Source organism: Diabrotica undecimpunctata, chromosome 8 (assembly GCF_040954645.1).
Source record: "Diabrotica undecimpunctata isolate CICGRU chromosome 8, icDiaUnde3, whole genome shotgun sequence".
In the NCBI taxonomy this organism is placed as follows: domain Eukaryota; kingdom Metazoa; phylum Arthropoda; class Insecta; order Coleoptera; family Chrysomelidae; genus Diabrotica; species Diabrotica undecimpunctata.
In genome coordinates this window covers 98,620,616-98,648,580 of record NC_092810.1, presented here as the reverse complement: position 1 = coordinate 98,648,580, position 27,965 = coordinate 98,620,616, and the positions used below count along the sequence as shown (strand labels likewise).

The window sequence follows — 27,965 nt, the reverse complement described above, 5'->3', positions numbered from 1 at the left end:
TATGTACTTCTAGCTCTATTCCATAGTGTCTTACCATCAATTTTTCTGTGTTTTCAACAAGTGTTTTTATATCTGCTGTTTCTAACATCCTTTTTGTCCTCTCTGTGTCATGTCTTGTTTCTGCCGCGTATGTCATCATTGGTCTGAAGACTATGTTGTAAATTCTGCCTTCCGTTTTTTTCCCGATATTTTTATTTCTCTATATTGTTTCATTTAGGCAGCCTGCGTCTCTGTTTGCTATATTCACTTGATCTTCCACTTCGGTTTCGAGCTTTTCGTAGCTAGATGATGTGATGCCTAGATATTTAAACTCCATTACTTGTTCTATCATCTGACTTTCCAGCTCCAATTTACATCTTAGTAAATTTGCTATTGTAACCATGCAATTTGTCTTTTTGGGGAAATTAATAATAATGTTAAATTTTCTGGCGGTTATATTAAATCGGTGTAGCATACGTTGTAAATAATCTTCACTTTGAGAAATTAGTATTGCGTCGTCCGCATAGTAGATTATTTTAAGTTGTTTTTCACCCATTTTGTATCCTTTTTTATTTATTACTTTTTATATTATTTCGTCCATAATCAGGTTGAACAATAGAGGACTCAGTGAATCTCTCTGTCTTATCCCATTGCCAGCTGTAATAGGGTCGGTTAGTTCTTCTTCTACTTTTACTTTTATTGTGTTGTTTTGGTAGATATTTTCGATCGTTTTGATTATTCCTAGAGGTATCTCTCTTGCATACAGGAAGTGACTTGGTTGACTTGGTCAAATGCCTTTGTAAGGTCCACGAAATAGATATGCCGGTTTGTTGTATTCTAATAATTTCTCTTGCACTTGACTCATTATAAATATAGCGTCGGTGCATGATCTTTTCGACCTAAATCCTTGTTGTTTTTCTACTAGTGTTATAGTTTTATTCAATTTATTTTTTATCACTTTGGTTGTTAATATTAGTGTTGTGTTTAATAAATTAATTCCTCTGTAATTTTCCGAGTCCGATTTGTCTCCCTTTTTGAAGAGAGGTATTAGGATGCTTGATCTCCATTCTGGAGAAATTCTGTTTTGTTCTTTATCTTTTGGATTAGTTTTAGTTGTTGTTTGATCAGATCTGGTCCTCCATACTTTAGAAGTTCGTTCGGTATTCTGTCCTCTCCTGGTGATTTTCTATTTTTAATTTCCTTAAAGCTTTCTTTACCTCTTTCTCCTCAATATTTAAATCTCCGTTTGTTGTCACCTTTGGTGTTGGTGGTTCATTATCGTCACCTTTAGCAAATAGGGATCGAAAGTAGTCTACCCATGTTTCCTTCTGATTGTGTTTCGTTTTTATAAGTTCGTTTATCTCTTTTCTTTGTCCTCTAATCATTCTGCATATTTCTTTTTGTGTTTCGTAGATATCGTGTTTCATCTGTTTTGAGAAACTCTACCTTTAGTGTTCCTTTTTTTCATACAAAAACTTGGAAAATAAAATTACTTATATATTTTTTTCCATATTTATGTATAAACATTTTTTTGAGTTTTTAAAAGACAAAAGTTACTTTGTACATTTATTTTTTATCTTTAAAAACTGAACTAATCAATACTAAAGTTATACAAATAAACAAAACATAGTTTTTGTTTCAAATATATACATACATGCAAGCCATCGAGAGACTTTTACTTCGAGATGTGTCTCATAACGTAACATATTTTAATAATAGCGAATAAAGGTTGTCAACAAATATTACAAATACCTAAATAATCTAATGAGAAAAAATTATAAGTTTTGACCCACCACTAAATATCGATATAAGAGGAATATAACAACGTACTAAACGACATTTGATTTAATTTCGCAGAATTTTGAATTTCTTACTTGCTTTGCCACTTAAATAGAACAAGGCACTACCTTTGAGAGATGCAACGTAATTTTATTTATAGAAGCTTGTCGACCCTTGTTATTCATTTTTTTATTATAGCCCAGTCGGGTTAGACGCAAAAAGGCCACGCATTGCATGGTGAGCTACCCTAAATTTTATTATTCCAATCTTTAGGAGGGTTTAACAGTAGTTAACACGTTGAGCATCATGAGACATCAACGCAATGTCTCACTGTCCGGTAAACTTAGGCTGGCGTGACACCAATAGACGTCTCATGTCAAACAGAAAATAAGACAGCGTGGCTCACTATAAAGTCACACTATAATGATAAATTTATGGGAGGCGATAAATAGCCGTTTATAGAAACATCTAATGTGAACCGGTCTGGAATGTTAAAACACATTCAGTACTTACAATCAACTTAGTCTCATTAATGGGGAGATATTGCATTTCAAAAATAAAATGGATATAAATTAAACAATTTTGCAACATTTGTAAATAGCAAAAACATGGTTACAAAAATAAAGACATAGTTTTATATAAATGAAAAAAAAAATCGCATTACTTTGATTTTGTAGCAGGATGCGTTTCAAAATTCCCCTCCATAGGCCCCCATAAATTCCACGTTTGTGAAATTCATGGGGGCCTATGAAGGTACCGGTGAAGCAAGACATGATGTTACCACTGAAGAAAAGCAAGATCTACTCGCGCTTCCTGATGACTACTCGCTGGCTCTTACCATCCCGGCCAGTACCAAAGACGCACCAGGGTTGGCATCCGTCTTTCGAAGGAAGTTCGGTCAAGCTGCAGAACTTGAAACCTTGAAGCCTTGAAACAACTCCAAGATGCATCACGTTCCCTTTTCTACCTGGTAACAAAAGACACTGCCCGTGACCAACCTACCTACCGAGATGTATGGGAAGCCTTACTTCAATTGAGAGAGCAAGTACTAGAGTCCGACGTGCAAAAGTTAGCTATGCCAAAGTTAGAGTGCCGCCAATTAGATTGGAGGGTTATCCGAAGTATGGTGGAGGAGATCTTTAAAGACACCGAAGTTTAGGTGTTAGGCTGTTGCAATCCGCATATTTACTGGTGCGGAGAGAAAACCGTCCATTAGCATTTTTATACAACTGGAAGTTGTAAAAGAGGGTCCAGTTGCCGATACCAGCATACCGTTCCAGTTCCAGTCCTGACAAGGTTCCAGGAGAAACCAGCTTTTAAGAGGGGGGCAATGTTACGATAAATATATGATTCATATTTAACTGTAAACATTATCTTCTAATTCTATTCCATTCTAGTCTTTTCTAGATCATACACCAGCCGGCAGAAACCCCAAGCAATACCTGACGGGTCTCCTACGATTCGAAGTTTCCAGAAGAAGGTCAAATGAATACCAGTCCGGGTGATATTGTCGTCTGTTCGAAGGGAACAGACGAGAAGGGAGCAATTCTAGTCTAACGATTGTTTAGTATAAATATAGAGGAACCTTTTATTTAAGTTACAGTTTGTTTTGAATATAAAGCCGAGTTTTTAATCCGAAATAAATATTGTAAATAAATGATATAAATTAAAGTAGTTGTGTTCTAGTTCTTAGTGAAAAGTGTAAAACTGTAATAAATATATAAAGATTCTAATAAACTTGTAAGTATTTTACATCAACATAATATTGTTGCACCTTGTATTTCAAAAAGATCTACATATTTTGTCGTTTTACGAAAGATTGATTTTGGTACTTATATGCAATTCCATTTTGTCACAAAAATCTCATTTACTTACCTACACAGGGATTGACCCAGAGAAGTCTCTGCCAGCCGAGACATTCGTACAACTGGGCCATGTCAGTTCCTTTGCAGGCGCACGTCGTCCGGAGATCCGTTCCTAAAATTCCCAAAATCGCCGATCGGCATTCAATGGGCGACCCGGCGCATTTTTTTGTTACAGCGTCCACTGCACAAGACTGCTCGTAAAATTCCAGCTTCGATCTGGAACGAATAAGCAGATGTATCAAGAAATGGGCCACTAGTTCGAATTTGTAATAGAATTGAATCTTTGCTTAAAATACTTATGTTTGAAATAGACACCAAAGAAATGTTATTACCTTGCTAAATCGTTTTTATATTTTGGAACAATTTTACAAATACAAGTAGATGTGATTTTTAAAAATATTTCATAATAGTGTAACGGAAGCAATGCAAATTAATCCTTTACTTTGATAAAAGAAAGCCCGCTTTGTTGTAGCTATATAACATATTAGTATATATATATATATATATATATATATATATATATATATATATATATATATATGTATATATATATATATATATATATATATATATATATACATATAACAATTTATTGTAGTGGTGTATCAGGTATGCAGTCTGCTATTTGAAAAAAACCCTCTTTTTTCTTTTATTTCTCTATATTTCGCTGATTTTTTGTCAGCTTCATCAGGAGACAACTAAAATATGGTTAAAATTTGTGATTACACATTAAAAATATTTGAGGCTGATTTAAAGTAAATAGAAAAATTATTTTAACATACTAAGAATATTACAGTAGATATTGCTTAACTGTTCCGTGTCTGCCTTGACATATTTCTAAAAAGAATATTTTTTGTAATTATTCTCTTGTTGTAGAACCCTGACATTTGAGTAGTCAAATTGATGCCCAGTTTTTAAGTAATGATCAACTGCCGCACATAAATTCTTCTTTTTTTGCCGTCACTTTTGTGCTGTGTGACCCTTTGTTTTAGCCATTGAGAACTATGGCCAACATAACAGCTCTGGCAATCCAAACAAAGCAGTTTGTAGATAAAGTTTTATTTACAGTTGGTGTCTTGTCTTTTACTTTAGAAAACAGTGGACTACCCATAGGTGCTCCAAATATTTGTCGATAGAATTTATCATTAAAGCGAAAATAGGTGTTCTCAAAAACATAATTAAGAAGTATTAAAAAACTATCCTTAGAATTTATTGTATAATTTTAAATGAGATTCCATTTTGACTGTATTATATTACTGACCAGATCTATTGGTAAATATTTGGAGACAAATATTTGGAGCACCTATGGGTAGTCCACTCAGCTCCATAATAGCAACCATCATTTTGGACTATTTGCTGGATGTCATTATTCCACAATTACCTTTCCCTTTACCCTTTATTAAAAAATTTGTAGACGATTTTATATGTTCTGTTCCTACTTCACAAATTGAAATACCTTGAACATTTTCAATAACTTTAACAAACATATCCAATTTACTTTAGAAATTCAAAATTATTGTTCGATATCATTTCTGGACACCGAGTTAATAAGAACTGAACAAAACAAAATATTGATAGATTGGTATCCAAAGCCAACACACTCTGGAAGATATTTAAATTTTTTTCAAATCATCCTACTCATCAAAAGATTAATACTGTGATTGCAATGAAGAACATGGTAAGGCAAATTAGTGATGATAAATTCATAAACAGAAACTTAAATTTGCTGTTAAACATCTTTCAAAATAATATATATATATATATATATATATATATATATATATATATATATATATATATATATATATATATACCCAAAACATATCCTTAAAAAATTGATATTTAACTCAGACATTCTTGAGAGTCCCACTGATATCGGAGCAGTACAAACAATTGAATATAAAAAACTACCATTAATAAAACAGTTAACACCTTCTGCGACTAGTTTATTTAAACAATTTACCAACATTATAATTTTCCAATATAATTTATTAGAAAACTGACAACTGTTTTCTAAAGTAAAATGTCTTTTACACCAACTGTAAATAAAACTAATGTTATCTACAAACTGCCTTGTTTAAATTGCCAAAGCTGTCATGTTGGCCAAACTTCTCAATGGCTAAAACAAAGGGTCACACAGCACAAAAGCGACTGCACAAAAAGAATATAATGTGCGGCAGTTGACCATTACTTAAAAACTGGACATCAATTTGACTACTCAAATGTTAGGATTCTACAGCAAGAGAATAATTACAAAAAAACATTGTTTTTAGAAATGTGTCATATTAATAGAAAAAATATGCAGTAAATTACAAGGCACACACGGGACAGTTGAGGAATATCTACTGTAATATTCTTAGTACCTATGCTAAAATAATTTTTCTGTTTACAATTATACTTTAAATCACCCTGTATATTTTTAATGTGTAATTTTATTGTGTTTTAATTGTTTCTTGGTTGTTTTTGTTTGCTTTGTATATTTAATTACGAGTGACCTAGGTGCTTTTAACCAATATTGTTAGTACTGTTTTGAACATATTATGTACAAGAACATCTTTAAATATTTAAAACTTTAAATCTGTAAGTAATTCATTGTTTATTCTCACCTTATATTAATAAAAATTTTAACCATATTTTAGTTGTCTCCTGATGTAGCTGATAAAAAATCAGCGAATTATAGAGAAATAAAAGAAAAAGAGGTCTTTTCAAATAATCTGTTATTATTTGCTTACCCGATACACCACTACAATAAATTGTTATTTACGTTTCGGTCGATCATCCTACCAGTTTTGCTATATATATATATATATATCATTTAGTATAAACATGATGTGTAAAATAAGCGCCTGGTGTAAAAACGTATATATCATACACGTTTTGGACTTGTTCTAATTTATCCATTATTCTGAAAATGGAAAATAAATCACAGTGTTCTACGTTAACACCCTTTAGCCCTTGTGTATGTTTTACGTCAAAGATTCTAAAACTAATCCGGGGATATACACAAGATAGCGATTATCCCGGTTTTCTGAGGATTTCCTGCAAGAAGGCTTAGAAACATTATACGTAAGTTTGTTACACCATTTTAAATCAGTAGATTTTCTTACTATAGTTATCTATATAATGTTGAAGTTTATATTAGACAATTAAGTAGATATTTATTTTAATATTCCCAAAAAACTAAAACTTTAGACATGACAAAATAAAACAGCAAACTATATTAACTTAAAAAAAATATATTAAAAATAACTATTCGAAGTTTAATAAAAGTCCTTTTATAAGTTTATGAAAAGTTAGTAAGAAAAGTTTTATAGTTCTGAAAAGTTCTGATAAGTTGATTTTCTCTCTTTTAAAAGAATATATTTACAATCGCCATATTTAATACTCTAGTTAATTCCAGCATATCAGCTCTATAAGCTACATCTCAAAAGTTTCCAGCTTTCTCATTAAGTCAACATTAACAGTCTAAGCTTCAGCACCATGAAGAAAAGTAGAATGAATATAAAATTTTTTCATTAGATATTAGGTTTGCAGATTGAGTCTTTGGGTACTTAGAAATTGCCCCATCTTCAAAAAGGCTGCTATTGATTGTTGTATTATTAATCAAATTTCTGATTTCGGATTTAGATCTTCAGTAATTCAAACTCCTAAATACTTAATTTTTTCCACTTGTTCAACATCTTTATTTTTTCATAATCCTTGTTATGACTGTAATCCCCTTGTACATAACCATGGTTTTTGTTTTCTATTTGTTTTAGGTCATCTTTATTTTTAGCGATAATACGTGCATCGTCGGCATAACGAAAGTTAGTTATATTTTCACCATTTATCTTGCTTCCTTCTATGCAGTTTGTAAAAAGTAACATAGTAATTTGTACATAGTAATGGTAGAAGTACACATTCTTGTCTCACACCTTTACTTATCTGGTGCGCATCCGTGCTATTTTTATCTAATGTTATCACAGCCTGTTGGTTCCAATAGATTTCTCACTATGTTAATATCCTTTTTGTCGAGTCCTTTTCTCCTTGGACATTCAATGAGAATGTTATGTTGTACTTTTTTCGAAAGCTTTTTTATAGTCTATAGATTTCTCACTATGTTAATATCCTTTTTGTCGAGTCCTTTTCGCCTTGGACATTCAATGATAATGTTATGTTTTACATTTTTCAAAAGCTTTCTTATAGTCTATAAATGCGACGATAAGATTTTTTTGTTGGTCTCGAAGTTTTTAAAAAAGACTTGTGAAGCTATATAGAGTTTCTACTGTTCCGAAGCCATTACGAGAGCTAAAGCGTCCTCGTAGCCTCTTTACACCTTCTAAATACTCTTGCATTAAATAATTGTGACATTAAGCTGATTAATCTATAGTTACTACAGTGGCTCTGCTAGATTTTGAGTTATTTATAGCACGTTGGACTTTAGATTTTAATATTATTGAAGCTTTGTATTTAATTCGTTCTTGTGTTTAAAAAAAATCTTGAATATATAAGTAACATAAGATTAAATGGATAAGTAACATAAAAAAGTACTTATAAATAAAATTTTATGAGCACTTACAAAGGTGGAATTATTTTAATTAATATAGGATCAATAACAAAAACACAAAACAAACATTTGGAAGGCAGACAGAGGAGTTGTCTAAGCTCAAATCAAAATTGGATAAGGCACATTAAGAAGGTGGTCGATCATAACAGTATAAATATCTATCTTTGTTCTCACAACAGCATGCGTTGTTTTGTCTTTATAAATCTTATCAAGCCTAAACAAATGCCGACCTAAATGCAGAAAATCTTGAATGATATACTTGTCGGAATGGACCATATTCTAGACTTAGAATAAAGGTCGCGGCATATTATCGTGCACGTATAGTTTCCGGCACGTAGTGTTTCCACTCTAGCAATTGGGCTGCGCGTTCACATTTTCATACATAGAACGTTTCAGTTTGGTTCGGTGAAGATATGATCTCGCTTTTCTCGACAAAAATTATGTGCAATTGCTCTTCTACTTAAGATGAAGAATGAAAAACTGTGTTAAAAAGAAGGTTTAAAGTACATCCAATGTTAAGAGAAAGGAAGAAGGAATATGAATACTGGACTTTATACAGAGAATTAATTGATGACGATGAAAAATATTATGGATATTTTAGAATGAATAGGATTCAATTTAAATATGTTTTAAATTTAATTTCACCTTCAGTTAAAAAAGAAAATACTACATTTAACGAAGCCATACATATCAAACCAAAAAGTATTTTTAAAAAGAAGAGGTATCACTTCCGTACAAAAGTCCTAATTGTTTATCACTTCCGTGATTAATTGTCACAAAGCAATAAAAACACATGCATAAATGACAAAATGGCCTCGAAAATTATTTTTTTAAATACTCCGTATCAAAATCAAACAAATACCTAAATAAACAACGTTTGGAAAACGACGGACATCTAATTCACATTATCCTTACCAACCGGTTACGACTCGTTACGTAGCCGTCGGCATCAGTAAAATATTGTTTTCAAATATACTGAACGAAAACGTTAAGTGTCTGAAACGCTATGTTCCGGACAGTGTGCGTTGTTTATATTTAAAACCATTTAAATTATATTTTTCGGAAACTAAACGCTATGAGCTAGAAACGCAACGTGCATTATAATATGCCACCACCTTAAGGCACTTAAAACTGACCCGTTCATATAAAGTCTGAAGGAGAATATAACTAACTGGAAGGATTTAATGAAAATAGCCAAAAAATCATGGCCACTGGCAAAATAATGTGCTTCTCTTGGGATGCAAGATTAGCTTATTCTAACCAAAAACTACGTGGAACATATCGTATCATTAAATATTTTCGGTGACAAAATAACAAATGCTAATATATATATATATATATATATATATATATATATATATATATATATATATATATATATATATATATATATCAACCCTAAAAAAATCTAATATTTAACCGGGATCTACCAGGCGTAGGCTGCAACCAATACTTCGGGAATCTTGTAAACTTAATATTTTCCAAAACAACCATCTTCTTTTTTATAAATATGATAGCGAGAATTACAAGATAGGATTAAACGGTACAGTATGTACTTACAATTAAAATCTGAAGTTCGACTGAGATACATAATATCCTCTATTCTATTCAATATACAGTATGGAGGAAATGAAAGGAATAAATTCGTTATTTCGTAAACCGGAGACTTTAAGGAAAAATCCTGAAACCCGTCGATTTTTATTTTTAAATAAGCTATTCGTAAGAATACATTTTTATTTTTGACGTCATCCATGTGAGCGTGATGACGTCATTGCTAAACATTTTAAATAGAAAGGGGGGTATTGTAATACATCATTTGAAAGGTCTTTTAAATACCTATTCAGCCATATCAATATGTCAGAGTATTTGATGTTTGTAATTGTTTAAAAAAATTATTAAATATTTATTATTACAATAAATATTTATTAAGTATTGATATGATGTATTATTGACACCCAAAAATAAATTTTATAAAGGCCATCACTGGTAATGAAATGTCTTTTTTATCAACTTTTTACCATTTAAAAAAAAACTAGTTACCTTATCAATATGAACATTGATAGTTGGACATTCAAACTTAATTATCTTTCTGTCAAGTGATTATTAGTATTATTGTAGTAAACGTATTCAAAAAGTCTTTGTATCTTTGAACATGAAGCTAACTGAAACACAAATAATTGAAATTCTCATAATGATTGATTATGGAGATAAACACGTACGCAGAAAGAAGTATGTACGTTATTTAATAATAAATACCCCCGTCGAGAACCAATTTCACAATCCACTGTAAGCAAAATTGAGAAAAAATTTAGAGAAACGGGTTATGTTAAAGACCTTCCTAAAGGTAGTAGAAAACCAATATCTGAAAACCAACAAGTAGACGTTCTGTTAGCTTTTCAAGATAATCCTCATAACAGTTCACGGCAAGTAGCATTAGATAATGACATGAACTCTTCAACAGTTCTTAAGCAGCTAAAGAAGAAAAAGTGGCATCTTTACAAAGTAAGTTTAGTACAAGAACTTATGGAAGATGATTTTGATAGACGAATTGAATTTTGTCACATTATAATGGATCAAAATAATATAGATCCGATGTTTTTAAAAAAGATTATTTTCTCTGATGAAGCTACATTTCTACTAAACGGTCATGTCAATCGTCAAACTTATCGGTACTGGGCTACCGAAAATCCACACTGGATGCAATAGTACCGTACTTAATACCCAGAGAAAATTAATGTTTGGGTGGGAATAATAGATAATAGGTGTATTGGACGATACTTTTTCAAAGAAAACTTAACAGGTCCTCGATATTTAGAATTTCTTCAAAATTTTTTGCTTCTAGAATTGAACCGGTTGTTTCCAAACAGAAATGATTTATGGCTACAACAAGATGGTGCGCCTCCACACTATGCTGTCTTGGTACGCGACTACTTAAACAACGTCTTTCCAAATCGGTGGATAGGTCGAAGAGGAACAATAGAATGGCCGCCTAGGTCACCTGATTTGACTCCTCTTGATTTCTTTTTATGGGGATATTTAAAAAGTAAGGTGTATCAAAATAGACCACAAAATATTAATGAACTGAAAGAAAGAATACGTAATGAGGTTGTTCAAATAACACCGGAAGTTTTAGAGAATGTTAGAGAAGAGTTCGCGGCACGCCTTTCTCATTGTATTTTAGCTGAAGGTAAACAATTTGAGCACTTAATTTAGGTTTTGTTGTATTTATTGAATAATATTTAATAAATATGTATTGTAATAATAAAAATTTAATTATTTTTTTAAACAATTACAAACTTTAATTACTTAGACATATTGATATAGCTGAATAGCTGAATAGGTATTTAAAAGACCTTTCAAATTATGTATTACAATACCCCCCTTTCTATTCAAAAATTTTAGCAATGACGTCATCACGCTCACATAGATGATGTCAACAATAAAAATGTATTCTTACGAATAGCTTATTTAAAAATCGACGGGTTTCAGGATTTTTCCTTAAAGTCTCCGGTTTACGAAATAACGAATTTATTCCTTTCATTTCCACCATACTGTATATATATATATATATATATATATATATATATATATATATATATATATATATATATATGTTAACTATATATATATATATATATATATACATATATATATATATATATATATATATATATATATATATATATATATATATATATATATATATATATTTATATGCGTCAAGTTTTTGAGGTGGAACAACGATAGGAGGAAGAAAAATCAAAAACCTACGTTTTGCTGATGACACTGTTATATTGGCGTCATCATTAGAAGAACCGGAACAAATTATGAATAGGCTAGACACGGTGAATGCGGCATATGGTTTGAAAATAAATATGCAGAAAACCAAAGTAATGATCTTCGATAGAATCAGAAACAACCAAGCGGAGATAAGAAACATGGCAGATTACGTTTTTAGGCAATTTAATTACTTTGGCTCCGTTATTACTAACAGTGGAGGATGTGAAGACGAGATCCTTCGACGCATTACAATAGCAGATCGGCAACAGCCAAACTCACAAAAATTTGAAAGAACACTAAAATCACAAAAAACACAAAATTATGTCTTGTTCGAGCATTGATATTTCCTATTGCCACCTATGCATCAGAAACTTGGACAATAAAAAAAGACAATTCAAAATGTATAATGGTATTTGAAATGTGGGTCTGCCGTAAAATGTTGGGCATACCATAGACCACCCATCGCACAAATAACTCAATTCTAGCAGAACTTAACATAAAAACTAAACTCATCACAACTATCAACCAAAATATACTGAGATATTTTGAACATATAACTAGAAGAGAAGGCATGGAGCGAATAATAGTTGAATGTAACGTAGCGAATAAAAGATTCAAAGAAATATCTCCAGTACGATGGTCAGACCAAATAAAGGACATGACTGGTTACTCATTCTCCGAAGCAAAATAACACGCACAGGAGAGAGATAATTGGACAGAAATGGTCAAACAAATTACATGACGCCACTACATATTTACGAAGGAGAAAATATAGAGGAGGAGGAAGTATTGAGTAGGCAGCGATCTATATAACACTGAAGATCATATAAGTTAACCCCATATCTAGAATAATAACACCGATTGAAAAGGCAATCTTATATACTAAAGGGCTAAGCTCTTTTCTTGTGCGCAATACTCCTCCTAAACGGTGATTGATAGGAGAATATTTTTTTCGAATAATGAAACAGATTGTTGAGTAGATTCCCCCTAAGGTTTAAAATTTAAAAAATTCGAACCGGTTTAAAAATGGCGGCCATAAAATGAATTTTTCCTATAGTAAAGTATAGGAATTCAATATTATACACAATGCAACAACGCGTCAATTCTCGAATGCTGGAATGCACCAACAAGTGTTTCCACTTAAGGAATAACGATAATGACCACTGTTGTGTTTTTTTGTATTCCATAGGGTACTGGATTGGCCGATGAATAAAGATTTAGTTTTTTGTGTTTATTTATTTCTCAAACATGGATAATGGGTCCACAGATTATATAGGTTATATATGTCATGTCAACTTCTTCTTCTTTTTTTTCAGTTGTACCAACTGCTGAGTACAAAACTGGTTACAAACATTAAAACATAAAAATCCTAACATAGCCCCCCTTTGAAGGGAACCTTCAAAATATATAATGTAAATTTCACGATTATTGTCTTTACTAATTTTCACTTGAAGAAGCTTCATCTTGTAGAGGTAATGGATGTAGATGTCTCACAGATCGTTTTAGGACACCTTTTGTAGTGGACACAAGGGATACTCGATGAATACCATCTGGACCAGGAATCAGCTGCAAAACTCGTCCTAGTTGCCATTTTTGTGGTGGTAAGTGGTCATTACGGATTAATACCAGACTTCCAACTGAAAGTTTTGACTGTGGAGACTTCCATTTATATAGTTGGTGGAGCTGGCTGATGTATTCTTTTGAAAATCGATTCCAAAACTGTTGTTGCAAACGTTGAACAGCTTGGAGTCTTGTGATTCTATTTTCTGCTACTTCCAGTAAGTCTAAGGAAGGAAGAGAAGTAATAGGATGGCCCAAAAGGAAGTGAGAAGGAGTCAGAGGCTCGTAATCATTTGGGTCATCTGAAATTGCATAGAGCGGTCTTGAATTTAGAATGCCTTCAATTTGAATTATGAGTGTTAAAAACTCTTCATAGGTTAAAATAGAATTTAATAGAGTTCTTTTAAGATGATGTTTCATTGATTTAACTGCGGCTTCCCATAAGCCACCAAAGTTAGGACTATAAGGAGGAGAAAAATGCCAACTTATATTATTGCTAGTTGCATAATCTATTAATGTAATATGATTATTTTGAATAAACTTGTACAATTCATTGAGTTCATTACATGCACCTTGAAAGGTTTTACCATTATCAGAATAAATGTGGTTGGGTATTCCCCGACGTGAAACAAATCTTCGCAGACATGCTATAAAGCATTCTGTTGTCATATCTGAAATGAGCTCAAGGTGAATAGCTTTAGTTACAAAACATACAAACACACAAATGTAACCTTTTGTTGTTTTTGCACCTCTTCCCTTTCTGTCTTTTATATTATATGGACCTGCATAATCTATTCCAGTGACTTGAAATGGAAAAGATGGTGAAATTCTATTATTAGGTAAGCTACCCATAGGGGCAATGGATGCAACTGGCTTGTGTCTAAAACACTGAATACAATTCTTGACAATTTTTTTTGCAAGAATTTTCCCCCCAATAGGCCAATATTTTTGTCTGACTGTTGCCAATAGTAATTGCGGCCCTGGATGTAATAAATAGTTATGTTTATGAATAAAAATTAGTTTAGTAAATGGATGATTTGAAGATATAAGGATAAGATGTTTAATATTTGTTTGTAAATTAGTATATTTTAATCGTCCCCCTACACGAAAAATACCTTGCTCATCCAAAAAGGGACATAGAGAAGATAATTTATGGTTATGGGGTAATGGTTTATGAGACAGAAGAATTAGTGTGTCATTAAATGAATCCTTTTGAGCTAGTTTGATTAATGTAAGCAGCGCTTGATCAACTTCAATTGCTTGTAACGGACCCAAGTATTGATTGTTTTTATTTTTTGAATTATGAATAAATCTTTTACAATATGCAATTGTTCTGACTAACTTTAAATAACTAGAAAACTTTGTAAATATTTCTAACGAATTGACAGAAATGTTTGAAAGAATTGTTGTAGGAATCCTTTTTAATTCTGGTAATTTTGACTTAGATATATTAAATGAATATTGAGGCCATTGACTGTTTGGTTCACATAAAAACTCTGGCCCTGTCCACCACATATGGTGGTATTTTAATTTGTTTGGTAGTATGCCTCTGGAGGCAACATCAGCAGGATTTGTTTTTGTATTAATATAACTCCAATTTGAGATTGAGGTTAAATTTTGAATTTTTGCAACTCTATTACCCACAAAAATTTCTAGAGAGTTTGGATCTGTTTTTAACCAACAGAGCACTACTTGTGAATCAGACCAATAATAAAATTGTATATCATTACTAAGATTGAATAGTGATGTTTTTACTTGAATAGATAATTGTGCAAGTAATAAGGCTGCACATAATTCCAATCTTGGAATTGTTAATAACTTAAGTGGTGCTACCTTGGTTTTTGAGCATAATAATTGTACATGAAATTCTCCTTGCGAATTTAAACTGCGTGCAAAAATACATGCAGCATATGCATCACGAGATGCATCACAAAAACCATGGATCTCTATCAATTTATACTCATTTTTTATAACATATCTAGGAATGGATAATTGATTTAATTCTGACAATTCAGTTCTAAACTGTTGCCATTGTAAAGATAGATCATCTGGAATGGGTTCATCCCATGCCATGTTTAATGACCATAATTTTTGTATCATTATTTTTCCTAGAATTATACAAGGGCTGATTAAACCTAATGGATCATAAATTTGTGCTATATCTGAGAGTACTTGTCTTTTTGTAAGTGAACTTGTTAATGGATAAATATTTTTATTAATTGAATATTTTAAAATATCTAATTGACTGTACCAGTAAATACCTAATGTTTTTGAAGCATCATTTTGTCCTAATTTTAATATGGCTAATGAATCATCATTACTGGAAATGGTTTGAAGAACATTTGGATTGTTAGAAGTCCACTTTCTTAGAGGAAATCCAGCAGAGTTTAGAATGAATGAGACTTCTTGACATGTTTGAATTAATTCAGAAATACTATTAGAACCAGTGAGTAGATCATCTACATAAAAGTCTTTTAGAATTGTTTGTGATGCTAATGGAAATGAATTTATATGTTCTTGAGCTAATGTTTGTAAACATTTTATTGCTAAATATGGAGCTGAAGTTGTTCCATAAGTCACTGTATTTAGCTCATAAACTGAAAGGTCTTGTTCTGGATTATCTCTCCAAACAATTCTTTGTAATGACTTATGGTCATTGTGAATTAAAATTTGTCTATACATTTTTGTAATGTCTGCAGAAACTACATATCTAAACATTCTAAATCTTAGTAAAATACTGATGATATCATTTTGGACTTTTGGACCAATGTATTGTAAATCGTTTAATGAGTAGCCTGTAGAAGAAGCACAGCTACCATCAAAAACTACACGTAGTTTTGTTGTAATACTTTCTTCTTTGAGAACACCATGATGTGGTAAATAATAGTATGTTTTATTAGGATTATCTTGTGACATATCTATCTTAGTCATATGATTTAAGGAAATATATTCTTTAATAAATTGTGAATATTGAATTTGAAAATTGTTGTTTTGATTAAATCTTTTTTCTAGATTTACAAATCTGGTACAGGCTGTATTGAATGAATCCCCTAATACATCAGGAGATAGTTTTAATGATAACTTTACTACAAAACGACCCTCTTCATTTCTAGTAGTATTTCTGTGAAAATGATTTTCACATTCTGATTCATCTTTTGGCAAAACTGAATTTACAGGTACTTCTTCTAGTTCCCAAAATCTTTTTAATTGAGCATCTTCTGAATAAATTGCGTTTGCAAAATTGCATCTGGATAATGAAGTTGATACAGGACTTTTTCCTGAAACAACCCAGCCTAGTTTAGTATTTTGTAAAATAGGTAACCCGTTACCAAGATATATTTTTCCTTCTGTTAGAAGGTCCCAAAAAAGATCTGCACCTATAAGCATATCAATCTCTCCAGGTTCAAAAAATTGTTCATCTGATAATTGAATATTTTTAGGGATAATTAAAGATGGGTGGATTAGTTTTTGTGCAGGTATTTCACTGCATATGTTGGAAATCACATAACATGAAATTGTTGTTTGATAATTATCAACTCTAGACAAAATAGTCAAATTGCATTTTTTTGATAGATGTGAAGTTACTTGATTAATTCCAACTATAGATAGTTTTGAATCTATTAAAGGTATGTCAATTTTATTGCAAAACCCTTGTGTGATTAAATTGTTTTGTGAACCACTGTCTAATAGAGCTCGACAGTAATGTTGGTTGCCTACCGTATCTTTCACATAAAAGCCTACAGTGGATAATAGAATTTGTGTATTTGAATGTTGGGGTTGTATGAATAAATTGGTAGATATTGGGTTATTGGATTGTTCATGAATTAATGAATTATGTTTTACATTGCAAATTTTGCAAGGCCCTAAATAGCATGATTCAACCTTATGTCCTGTCCTCAGACAGTTTACACACAACTGTAGTTGTGAAATTGATTCTTTTCTTTGATTGATATTTAGTTTTAAGAAATCAGAGCAACTGTATATTGTATGGTTATTCTTTTTACAAAAGTTACATTTTTTGTAATGATTATTTGAATTATTGTTGGAAATTGCTAAATTAAAATGTGAATGATTTTTTGTTTTGTTTGGTTTTATATTAGAACTAGAATTAATGTTTACATTTGTAGTGTTGTGTATGATTTCCAATATGTCTGCTTTTGATTTAAGAAATTCTAAGAATTCCTCCATGTTAGGAAGTTCACCACTAAATTTTTTCTCTTTCCACTCTCGAAAAGTATTTTTGTCTAATTTTGATGAAACTAAATGTATAATTAGAAAATCCCACAACTGGTCTTTACTAATACCTATGTTTTGTAAAGATACAAGATTTTTTGATACATTGTCTAATAGTCTACGAAAACTAGTTGAGGATTCTTTAGAACAATGCTCTATGTTAAGAATTGAATTTAAATGACTATCTACTAAAAAATACTTTTTGTCAAACCTGTCTAATAATGTGTTCCAAGCTTCTTGATATAAATTATCAGTGAATGGAATTTGATCAATTAAACTTTTTGCATAACCTTCTAGTGATGCTCTCAATAAAGAAAATTTTTGAGAATCTGTCAATGATGCATTCTCATGTATTGTTGAAAGGTAATTACTTTTAAACTCCAGCCAACTATCATAATCACCTTTAAACATTTGAAGTTTAATTTTAGGTAAAATAATAATATTTTGTAATGGATCTTTATTATAACTATTACAACTTAATGAATTGTTACTAGTTGGATTTGCAGACATACTTTCTATGTATGTCTTAAGAAAACTTAGAGTATCATAATAGCGCTTTTTAAATTGTTCTCTCTCCTTATAGTTCTCCTCAAGCTGTTGTTCAGGACAATTTACCTCTATTTCTAATTGAATGATTTCAAAGTCTTTATTTATTAACTCTAATTCATTAATTCTAATTGTAGCATCAGCTAATGAAGGTTTCCTATCTGGTTCTGATATTTTTATAACATCTATAAACTTTTCTACCAAAGTTAACCGCTTTTTAGCTGAACCCCTAGTTCTAATACATTTTGCTAAATCAGACATGATTATTGATTAAAGCCTCTAAATTATGAATAATAGGTTGGATACTCAGTAAGGTAAAATAGGAAATAAAATGAATGACTTACGATTACCCTCCTGTGTGTGTAGTGTATGTAGAAGACTTCAGTTCTTGTGGATATTTTTTGAAAATAGCTGTTTTTGGATGTATCCCGCTCGAAGGATCAACAATGTTGTGTTTTTTTGTATTCCATAGGGTACTGGATTGGCTGATGAATAAAGATTTAGTTTTTTGTGTTTATTTATTTCTCAAACATGGATAATGGGTCCACAGATTATATAGGTTATATATGTCATGTCAACTTCTTCTTCTTTTTTTTTCAGTTGTACCAACTGCTGAGTACAAAACTGGTTACAAACATTAAAACATAAAAATCCTAACAACCACTCAAAATTCGGGATCCTCCTGTCTCCGATTTTAATTTACGGGGTCTGTTTTACACTATCTGATAAGATGGCATTTTTTTATTTATATGTTTAGTTAGAAAGTATTCTGTTTCCAACAAGTGCAGCGTGTGTGAGGTGTTGTGATTGATATTTAGAGATTTCGACTACGTTTTGAGTTTAATACTTGAACAATTAAATAATAAGGTAAGCATTACTTTGTTTTTAATTTATTAGTTAGAAATATATTATTAATTTTGTTGGGAATAAGCCACAATTTTACTTTAAATTAGGTTTATTTTAAATAAATTAATAAAAAATAAACTTATTATAAAGTAAAATTGTGGCGTATTCTCAAAAAAGTGGAACAGTAGGCGGTAGTGTAGACATAGCGTAGGCGGAGCATCATACTGTTTTCTGTATTTTTTAAATTTAAATAATATTTAAATATAAATTTAGTTAGTTAGTTAGTTAGAGTTCTCAAACCGACTTTTTTTTCTTACACGTGACATTTTACAATCTAAAATATGCAAAAAAAAAGTTACTTCCGGTTTTACTTCCGTTTTTTATTTAAGAGGGTCGGAGTCTAACAATCATATTGTTTCCGTTTCCTAATGTAAATCTTCCTGAAAATCCTAAAAAACTACTGTATCGATTTTCAATTTAAAAAAATTGGCGTCGATACAGTTTATTTTTAGGATTTTTGGAACATTTACACCAGGCGACGGAAACGATGGATCGTTAGACTCCGTCCCTTTTAAATATCAGCAAAACTTACATCAAAACTCGATGTCGAGTTGGTCCGCTAGTACATAACTAAAACAATCTACGTTTTACTAATATTTGCTAAACTGCTGCTTTCATTCATTCTTTCATTCCAAAAAACTTACTAGAGTAGATCATAACAGTATAATTGTATGTGTTAAACATATTTACAGGACTACGAAGAAAGACGTATTGCTCGTCAGAAAATTTAGGAAATGTATTTCTGTGTACCAGGTTACACAATACTTGATAACATGGAAAAAGTCTCGCTAGAGCTCAATACTAAGAGCACTCTATAGCGTATATCAGACATGCGATGCAGTGTATAAACGATATGGCCATGCAAACTAAATTTTCTTGACAATGTTGCCGCTCTTCACGGCAGCAACCGTACGAACAACATAAAATCAGAAATTCTCAACAATTGCGTCACAAAATTAAATTTGTAGTATATATTAGAAGAAATAAAATTTTAGTAATTACTTAGATAGTAAACAATTTTTTTTAATAACTACCACAATAAATAATCCGATGTTAATAGGTTCATAATTACTTATTAGTAGACTTCGGCAAATATGCATATTGCATATTTTGCATATTGTGCATATTTTATGCAAATATTTCATATTTTGGCATATTTGTATAAAAGTTTGCATAAAGTGCATAAAAGTTCAGATTTTTATACTGTATTTGAAAATTTTTAAACATACCAATTTATTTCAATTCTTGTATAAAATTTTGTAGTCATTTTAATCAAGAAATGATCTAAGTACGTAATCTCTACAAGTACAAAACATTTACAATTTCAAAGAAGATCAATTTAAGTAGCCCTCAACATTCTTAGAAAATCTCGGTCACTGAGTCATTCAGTTATTGGATAATCGCTAAGGGTTCGCTCATTTGCATTTTATGATCTAATTCCCAAATCTATCTACAATTTATTGTATCTTAACAGCAGGTAAACGGCTAATAGTTTTGTTCCTAATTTAGGGATTTTCCAAAATCTCCCAGTTTATTGAATTAGGTACCTAAACATTTCTAATTTGATGCTCAGAAATACGAAAAAAGTTTTCTCTTGTAAATACCATGATATCCAGTGTCAAAAAAGTATTTCTTAAATCTCCTATAAGAATTCAACTTTATAAAGAAATGCTACCTAACATTCCTCTTCCACCACAACCTATTTTAACGCGATGGGGAACATGGTTAGAAGCAGCTAATTTTTATGCAGATCATTTTGTTAAAATAAAGAACATAATTGATACGTTAACAGATGAAAGTTCCCAATCTCTTTTGGATTCTAAACAAACTTTTCAGAGTAACTTGCTTCAACAAGAACTTTCATTTATAAAATCAAATTTTAGTTTTGTTCAAGAAACAATTATTCAGTTAGAATCACCAAAACTGTCATTGTTCGAAAGTACAGCATTAATAAAAGAATTTGCGTCATGTTGTCGGAACGTTAGAGGTAATATTGGAAAAGATATTTTAAAAAAATTTGAAGCTACTATGGAAAAAAATAAAGGTTACCATATTCTTTCTGAAGTAGTCAGTGTTCTAGCTGGAAATATTTCGGAAACAATTAATTTAGAACCAAATGTTTTGGTTAGTTTGAAAAATGCTCCCGTTACATCAGTTGATGTTGAACGAAGTTTTTCCATATATAAATATATGTACTCAGACAGAAGCCACAAGTTTTTGTTAGAAAATTTTGAACACCACTTGGTCATTTATTGTTACCATAATTCTAAATAAGTTTATTCATACTTAAAAATGATGTAGTTACTTAAAATAAATGTAAATCTTAATGAATAGTAGGAAATATTTAGTTATGTACACTTTTTTTTTTAAATAAAATTGTTACTATTTTACGATTTTTTTATTTATTTGTATGCATATTTTGTAAAATATTTGCATATTTTCGGGTAAACACGTGCATATTTATGCGCATATTTTCTACATTTTTATTTGCATATTTGCCGAAGTCTACTTATTAGGAATAGGAAACATATTTAATAACATTTCTCATAATGATCTATTAGTGTTACAATCTAAAGAGTTGCAGTAACTTTTAAAATGGAATTATTTCTATAGTGTTATTTTTATGGGTTTAGATAAATTTTGGATAAATTTCAGTGTTTTAGAAAAGCATATAATCATTAATCTTACAAACTATCATTTGGATCGCCGTGGTAATGATTCATTATTAAATATAATAGCGCTTTTATTCGAAACGAGTGGTGTTTCTGAAAGGAGTATTTACAAAGTGCGGTATGAGTAGATCACCTACTGGTCTCCAACAATAAAAAAAAGCCTGAAATCAGTAAAATTTCATTATATCGTGAAAATAAATACGATGAGATAGAGAAAAAGGGATATCCGTAGAATAGTGCATCAATCCTTTCGGTAAAATAAATCACCGACAATTAACTCTATTTTGGCTACAGTAAACGTTGCGGAGCATATGCCTAATTTTTAAAGAAGCAGACTATATCGTTGGCCGTGCAATATCTAGTTTAAGTTTGAAAAACGCTGTAGACAGTTGATCTTAATTGAGAAATAGGAGCTAATTTTATAGCGTCGTCGTCACCTACGATTCACTTATCGATACCGCGAAGAAGGCTACAGTATCGTCTATTAAGATGAGTCAAGGGTCAACGTAGGCCACAGAGCATCACAAAATGGGTGAATCCGTCCATTAAATCGTATATCGATGCATTTTTTCGTAGTCTAACTACAAGCTTAAAAGCTCCTTTAGCTCCTCCTACATGCAGGATATGAAACTCGCTTTGTTAAAGGAACACAACTAACTTTTGCGCCAAAGAAAAATACCAAAGATTACCATGACGAAATTGATAGTCCACTTTTTGAAAATTGGTTCAAACATAAACTAACTCCTAATTTGCTAGAAAAAACAATTGTGGTGATGGATAATGCTCTTTATTCTAACAGGAAGTTATAGAAAGTTCCTAACACTGCTTTTAATAAACAAGAAATAACAACATGGCTTCTATCGAAAGATAGATTTTTTGACGAAAATTATTTAAAAACAAAAATATTGGAAGTTGCTAATGGTAATGTTTAAAAAATGATAGATATAATAGAAATTGTACAAAAATTTTTCTTCTTCTTGATTTGCCTATCCGTTGTGAATGTTGGCGATCATCATGGCAATCTTTATCTTATCTGCAGAAGCGCGGAAAAGCTGCACAGATGTTGTATTGAACCAGATTCTGAGGTTCTTTAACCAAGATGTTCTTCTTCTTCCTGGACCTCGTTTTCCAAATATTCTTCCTTGCAGGATGACTTGAAGGAGAGCATATCTAGATTCATTTCGCATAATATATCCGAAGAACTGTAACTTTCGAGATTTGAGGTGGTCAGTACTTTTCAGTTCTTATTCATTCTTCTAAGGACCTCCTTGTTTGTGACTTGGTCAGTCCACGGAATCTTAAGCATTCTCCGATATAGCCACATCTCAAATGCTTCCAGTTTTCTGCACATATCTTCGTTCAAGGTCCACGATTCAACACCATAAAAAAAGGACAGAGAAGACGTGTAGCATGGCAGAATTCTGACCTTTATATCAAGAGAGAGGTTGTGACTCTTGAAGAAGGCTCCCATCCGATTGAAGGTGGATCTAGCTTTTCCGATGCGTGCTCTAAACTCCTGGTTGTTGGTCCATTCTTCATTTATTATGGTGCCGAGGTAGTTGTAGTGCGTCACTCTTTCTACAGGAGATTGGTTGACATAGAGTGACCTTCTGTTATTCTTTTCTTGTTAATTATCATAAGCGTTGTGTTCTTAATGTTTATATTGAGTCCATATTGTTGACTGTAATACGTGCTTTTGTTCATAAGAACTTGTAGGTCTTCTAAGTTGTGGGCAAATACTATGGTGTCATCTGCATATCTGATGTTGTTTAGCCGGTAACCACAAAAATTATATACAATCCATATTTTTAATTTCTGATAGGTTTTAAAGCTCTTAACATTTATTTCTACTCTAATTTTTTAATATTCTTTCCAAGCTTCATGTGATTTTTCCCCGAGTTCTACTTTTCCACTTAACTTTTATTAAAAGCTACTATAATAGTTTTTGAAGTTCTCCATAAACCTGTAAATTTTCATACAATTCAAAGAATTTCCTTTTTAATGTTTTCAGTTTTATATTTTTATTATTCTTATTAAAAGTATCTCCTTTAATACAGAACCTCTTGTATGTAGCTACTACCTTTTAATAATTTGAAAAATTAATATTAAAGCTTAAATTAACCTTTAATTTACGGTGCTAGATTAAACCGACCTCTGCAACATCTCGAATTTGAGCCTAGAGGCACTTGCTTACATTTCTCGAAAGTTTGTACGAGAGAAACAACGAGTGCAGGTAGGCAAATATTTAAGTTCAAACGTGAAAAGCTTTAATCTTTTAGGAAACACAACAAAAACAAAGCTCTGCAGCTTTTGCGTTGCTTGTCTCGGGAATGAAATCATTTCCGAAGGAATTTATTTTTGTTATCGTAAAATATAGCTGGCGCCTGACTTAGTTATAGTCCGTGGTTCGAATAAAATTTTATTAGTGGGAGCTATTTAATTAGACGATAAAAAACGTGTACCAAAATATGACGTATTTTTAAAATTATTAAAATAAGTTATTAGAAATCGTTAACATCAATACGTTGAGGTCAAAATGAACAATAGGAAAAGTATTACAAATATAAAATGTAAGAAACGAAATATTTAAACCAAACACACTGCGTGAACAGTTATCGTGCTTAATAATATAGTCAATCGTTTAAGTACACAATATTAATTATTTAAAAATTAGTTAAAATATAGTTATAAGGGTATTGTAAAATCTTAGTGCATTCATCTGGAAATAGATGATAGCGAAAACCCCATCCACTCCTGGATCCTCCAGACAATTTAGATCTTGAAATAAATAAAAAATTAAAATGGACAAAAATTTCACTTTACAGCACTGGTTCCGTTTAAAACATGGCTGATTCTGTCTGCGCGAACGAGATGCGCGTACTTATCTTGATAAGCAGAGTGGGCATTCTAATCGTTCATTATTCTGTGGCTAATCTATCTATATAAAAGGCTATGATGACAATGACCTCTCACACTGTAAGGGAAGTCCAGTCAACTGGGCATTATCTATAAAAGAAATATCAAATACCATATTTCAATCATATTTTGTTCCTGAAACGATAGGTACGTTTAATTAATAATACTGTATTAAATATATATATATATATATATATATATATATATATGTATATATATATATATATTAGTATCATTAATATTTAATTTTAATAATATTTTTAAGGTAGAATTTATTATAAAACAATGTAAAGGTTTACGTTATTTAGGAAAGCGCCATCTAGGAAAGAAAATCTGAAGTACTCAAATATGTCACTTCATTCATATTTTGTTCTTGAAATGACAATAAGTCATATGTAATTAATTCTAAGTGCTTCTTTATATGTTGTGCTAAAAAGTAGTAGAAGCAATTAATTCAAAATGAGCAAGTATGTGTCAGAACGCAAGTTGGAATTAGAAATAGAGAAGATACAGAATAGTCCTAGTCGTTCAGACATTGCGTATGACAATAATGATTGCTATGTGAGCAAAATAGAAGACTGTATTTTACCAGATCCCCTTAACAAAGACTTTGAAATTGATGATTCTTAGACTGACAACTCGGATGTTTAACTGTTATGCATCAGTATGTGAATAAAATAAATAGAGCATACTTAGCTCACCCTCCAAGAGTTATTAGATGATCGAAGCAAAATACCTTCTGAGAACGAGAAGGTCCTCGTAACGAAACTATCAATACGTCTATTGTAGAGTCACTTTTAAAAGTGACTCTACAATAGACTCTACAAAATTAATCCGTCACACTAATGAGGAGGCTTAAAAAAAGAATGTGGAGAAAATCGACAAATCTGTATTACTGGCTTTTACTGGTTTTTTAATTTTAATGGGAATAAATGCGGATACTAAGCTAAAATGACATGATTTGTGGTCAAAAGCATTTGGAAGGGCTATGTACGTTGGTACAATGAGCAGAAATAGATTTGTAGATTTGTTAAAACTTTTGCGATTTGATGATAGAGAGAAAGAAAAGAGGGACGATAGCAAGATTAATTAATTTGCACCACTTCGAAATATCTTTTGATTATTGAACGACACATTTCTAAAATACTTAACTTCAGGAGTAAATGTTGTTGTTAATGAAATGCTGTCCCTGTTTACAAAAACGTTCTTTTAAATATTTCATAAAATATAAACCAGAAAAGTTTGGGATTCTCATTAGAATACAAGCAGATTGTAAATCTCGTTACGTTCGGAAATTGGAGGTTTATTATGGAAAGCATATTGATAAATTGAGAAGCACAACATATACCATTAAAGAATAAAGGTCGTAACGTTAGTACAGATTGATTTTACACTTTCGTAGAGTAAGCAGAACTGCTTAAAGATTTTGGATTCACTATGGTCAGTATATTGCAAAAAAAACCGCAAACATATACCTGATGTTATCAAAAGAACTCAAGATACCTCACGTTATCAAAAGAACTTACTTTATCTAAAAATAGGAAACTATACTCAAATATGTTCCCTTTTATGGATTCCCAGTCAGGAACTACACCAGTTACCCTTCTCTTCTATGTCCCTAGGATAAAACCCCACAAAACTACAAATACAAATTTTCTTATTTAGACAACATGGTGATGACATGGTAAGCAACGATGCCAAGAATAAGTCTGAGATCTATTTCATAATGCCACCAAGGGTAGAGTCGACACAATACGGACATATATAAGAACATCTTGCATTTCACATTGTAACTACAATGGAGAATATCTTGGAGCAAAAAATTAAAGGCATAAATAAAGCTAAAATTAAAAACGATAGACCTCACACTACAAAAATGCGATATTCCATATGCTTCAAACAAGCTATAGGTAGAAACGAAGGTGTAAAAAAACTATAAAAGACAATCACAGTGTGTGCGAAGTGCATTATATGTGTAGCAGTGACAAAACTAATGTCTGTTTCAGTTGCAGAGATGCTGCAGTTAAACGTTGGGAGTAAGATTAGCTTTCTTACAGTGTGAAAACCACTTAATAATGGAATAAAATTGTTTTTGTCCTTATTTTAGAAAATAATAAAAAACGTTGAGATACCGTAACTTTTAAATTTAAATGTGCGATTTTTAAATATTTAAATGTACAGGGTGATCCAAGCTAGTCTGGCATAGTCCATAATCTGCAATCTGTAATCTGTCCAAAATCCAAAGGCGTAAGATCTGGCGACCTAGCTGGCCACTCAATAGTATCCCTTCGTCCTTTCCATTTGTTGAAGAAGATTTCATTCAAGTAATTTCTCACTATTACAGCATAATGAGGTCTTGCACCGTGCTGCTAGAACCAGACAGTTTCATGTGGTAATGTCGGATCTATTGGATTGGGATATAAGTTATCCAACTGACAAAGAACATCGTCTCTTAGCATGCTTAAATATTTTTCCGCTGTCAAATTACCATCTACAAATGTAGGACCAATAATATCATCTCCTATAATACCTGCCCAAACATTCAACTTTTTAGGATACTGAGTGTGTGTCTCACGCATCCAATGAGGATTCTCCGCTTACCAATATCTACAGTTTTGTCGGTTTACCTCTACGTTCAATGTAAATGTTGATTCATTAGAAAAAAGAATTGTGCCAAGAGCTATTTCATCTGTGTTAATGTTATCCATCATTCTTTTATTCTTTCGCAGAAATCCATTCTACGATCTGGATCGTCTTCTGTTAGCTCCTGCACAAAAGTCAATTTATATGGATGAAGTTTTTTTTTCATGAAAACACCTTAGCACAGTTGTGTGACTCCCATTATTTTGACGTGCAATTTGATGTAAACTTGACGTTGGATTCTCTGCGACACTTAACAGAATATCCACTTTCACCTCATCTTCAACGATGTTCGGTTTTCTGTTTAATGGTTTGACATGTCCAAGTTCTCTGAATTGTGCATAAATTTAAGACACAGTACCTTGTGCAATATTAGGCAACTGAGGATACCTCTGATTAAATAAGAATGCTACTTCAACTTGATTTCTACAATTCTCCCCGTAACCGATCATCATTAAAATCTCAATTTGGTGGGTTTCAGTTAAATATTGCATTTTTACTTTTACAAGAAATTAGCTTTTAATTAGGAATTTATTATTTTAA

The 27,965-nt window shown here is 31.4% G+C and overlaps 1 protein-coding gene across 1 annotated transcript in view; it reads right to left on the bottom strand.

Moving 5' to 3' along the window:
• LOC140449018 (uncharacterized) overlaps positions 1 to 27,965 on the bottom strand; it is a 610,571-nt gene that overhangs the window by 89,509 nt on the left and 493,097 nt on the right. Inside the window, exon 10 of the mRNA XM_072542160.1 lies at positions 3,634 to 3,839. Within this exon, the coding sequence (XP_072398261.1) occupies positions 3,634 to 3,839 (206 nt within the window). The remainder of the gene's footprint in view (positions 1 to 3,633; positions 3,840 to 27,965) is intronic.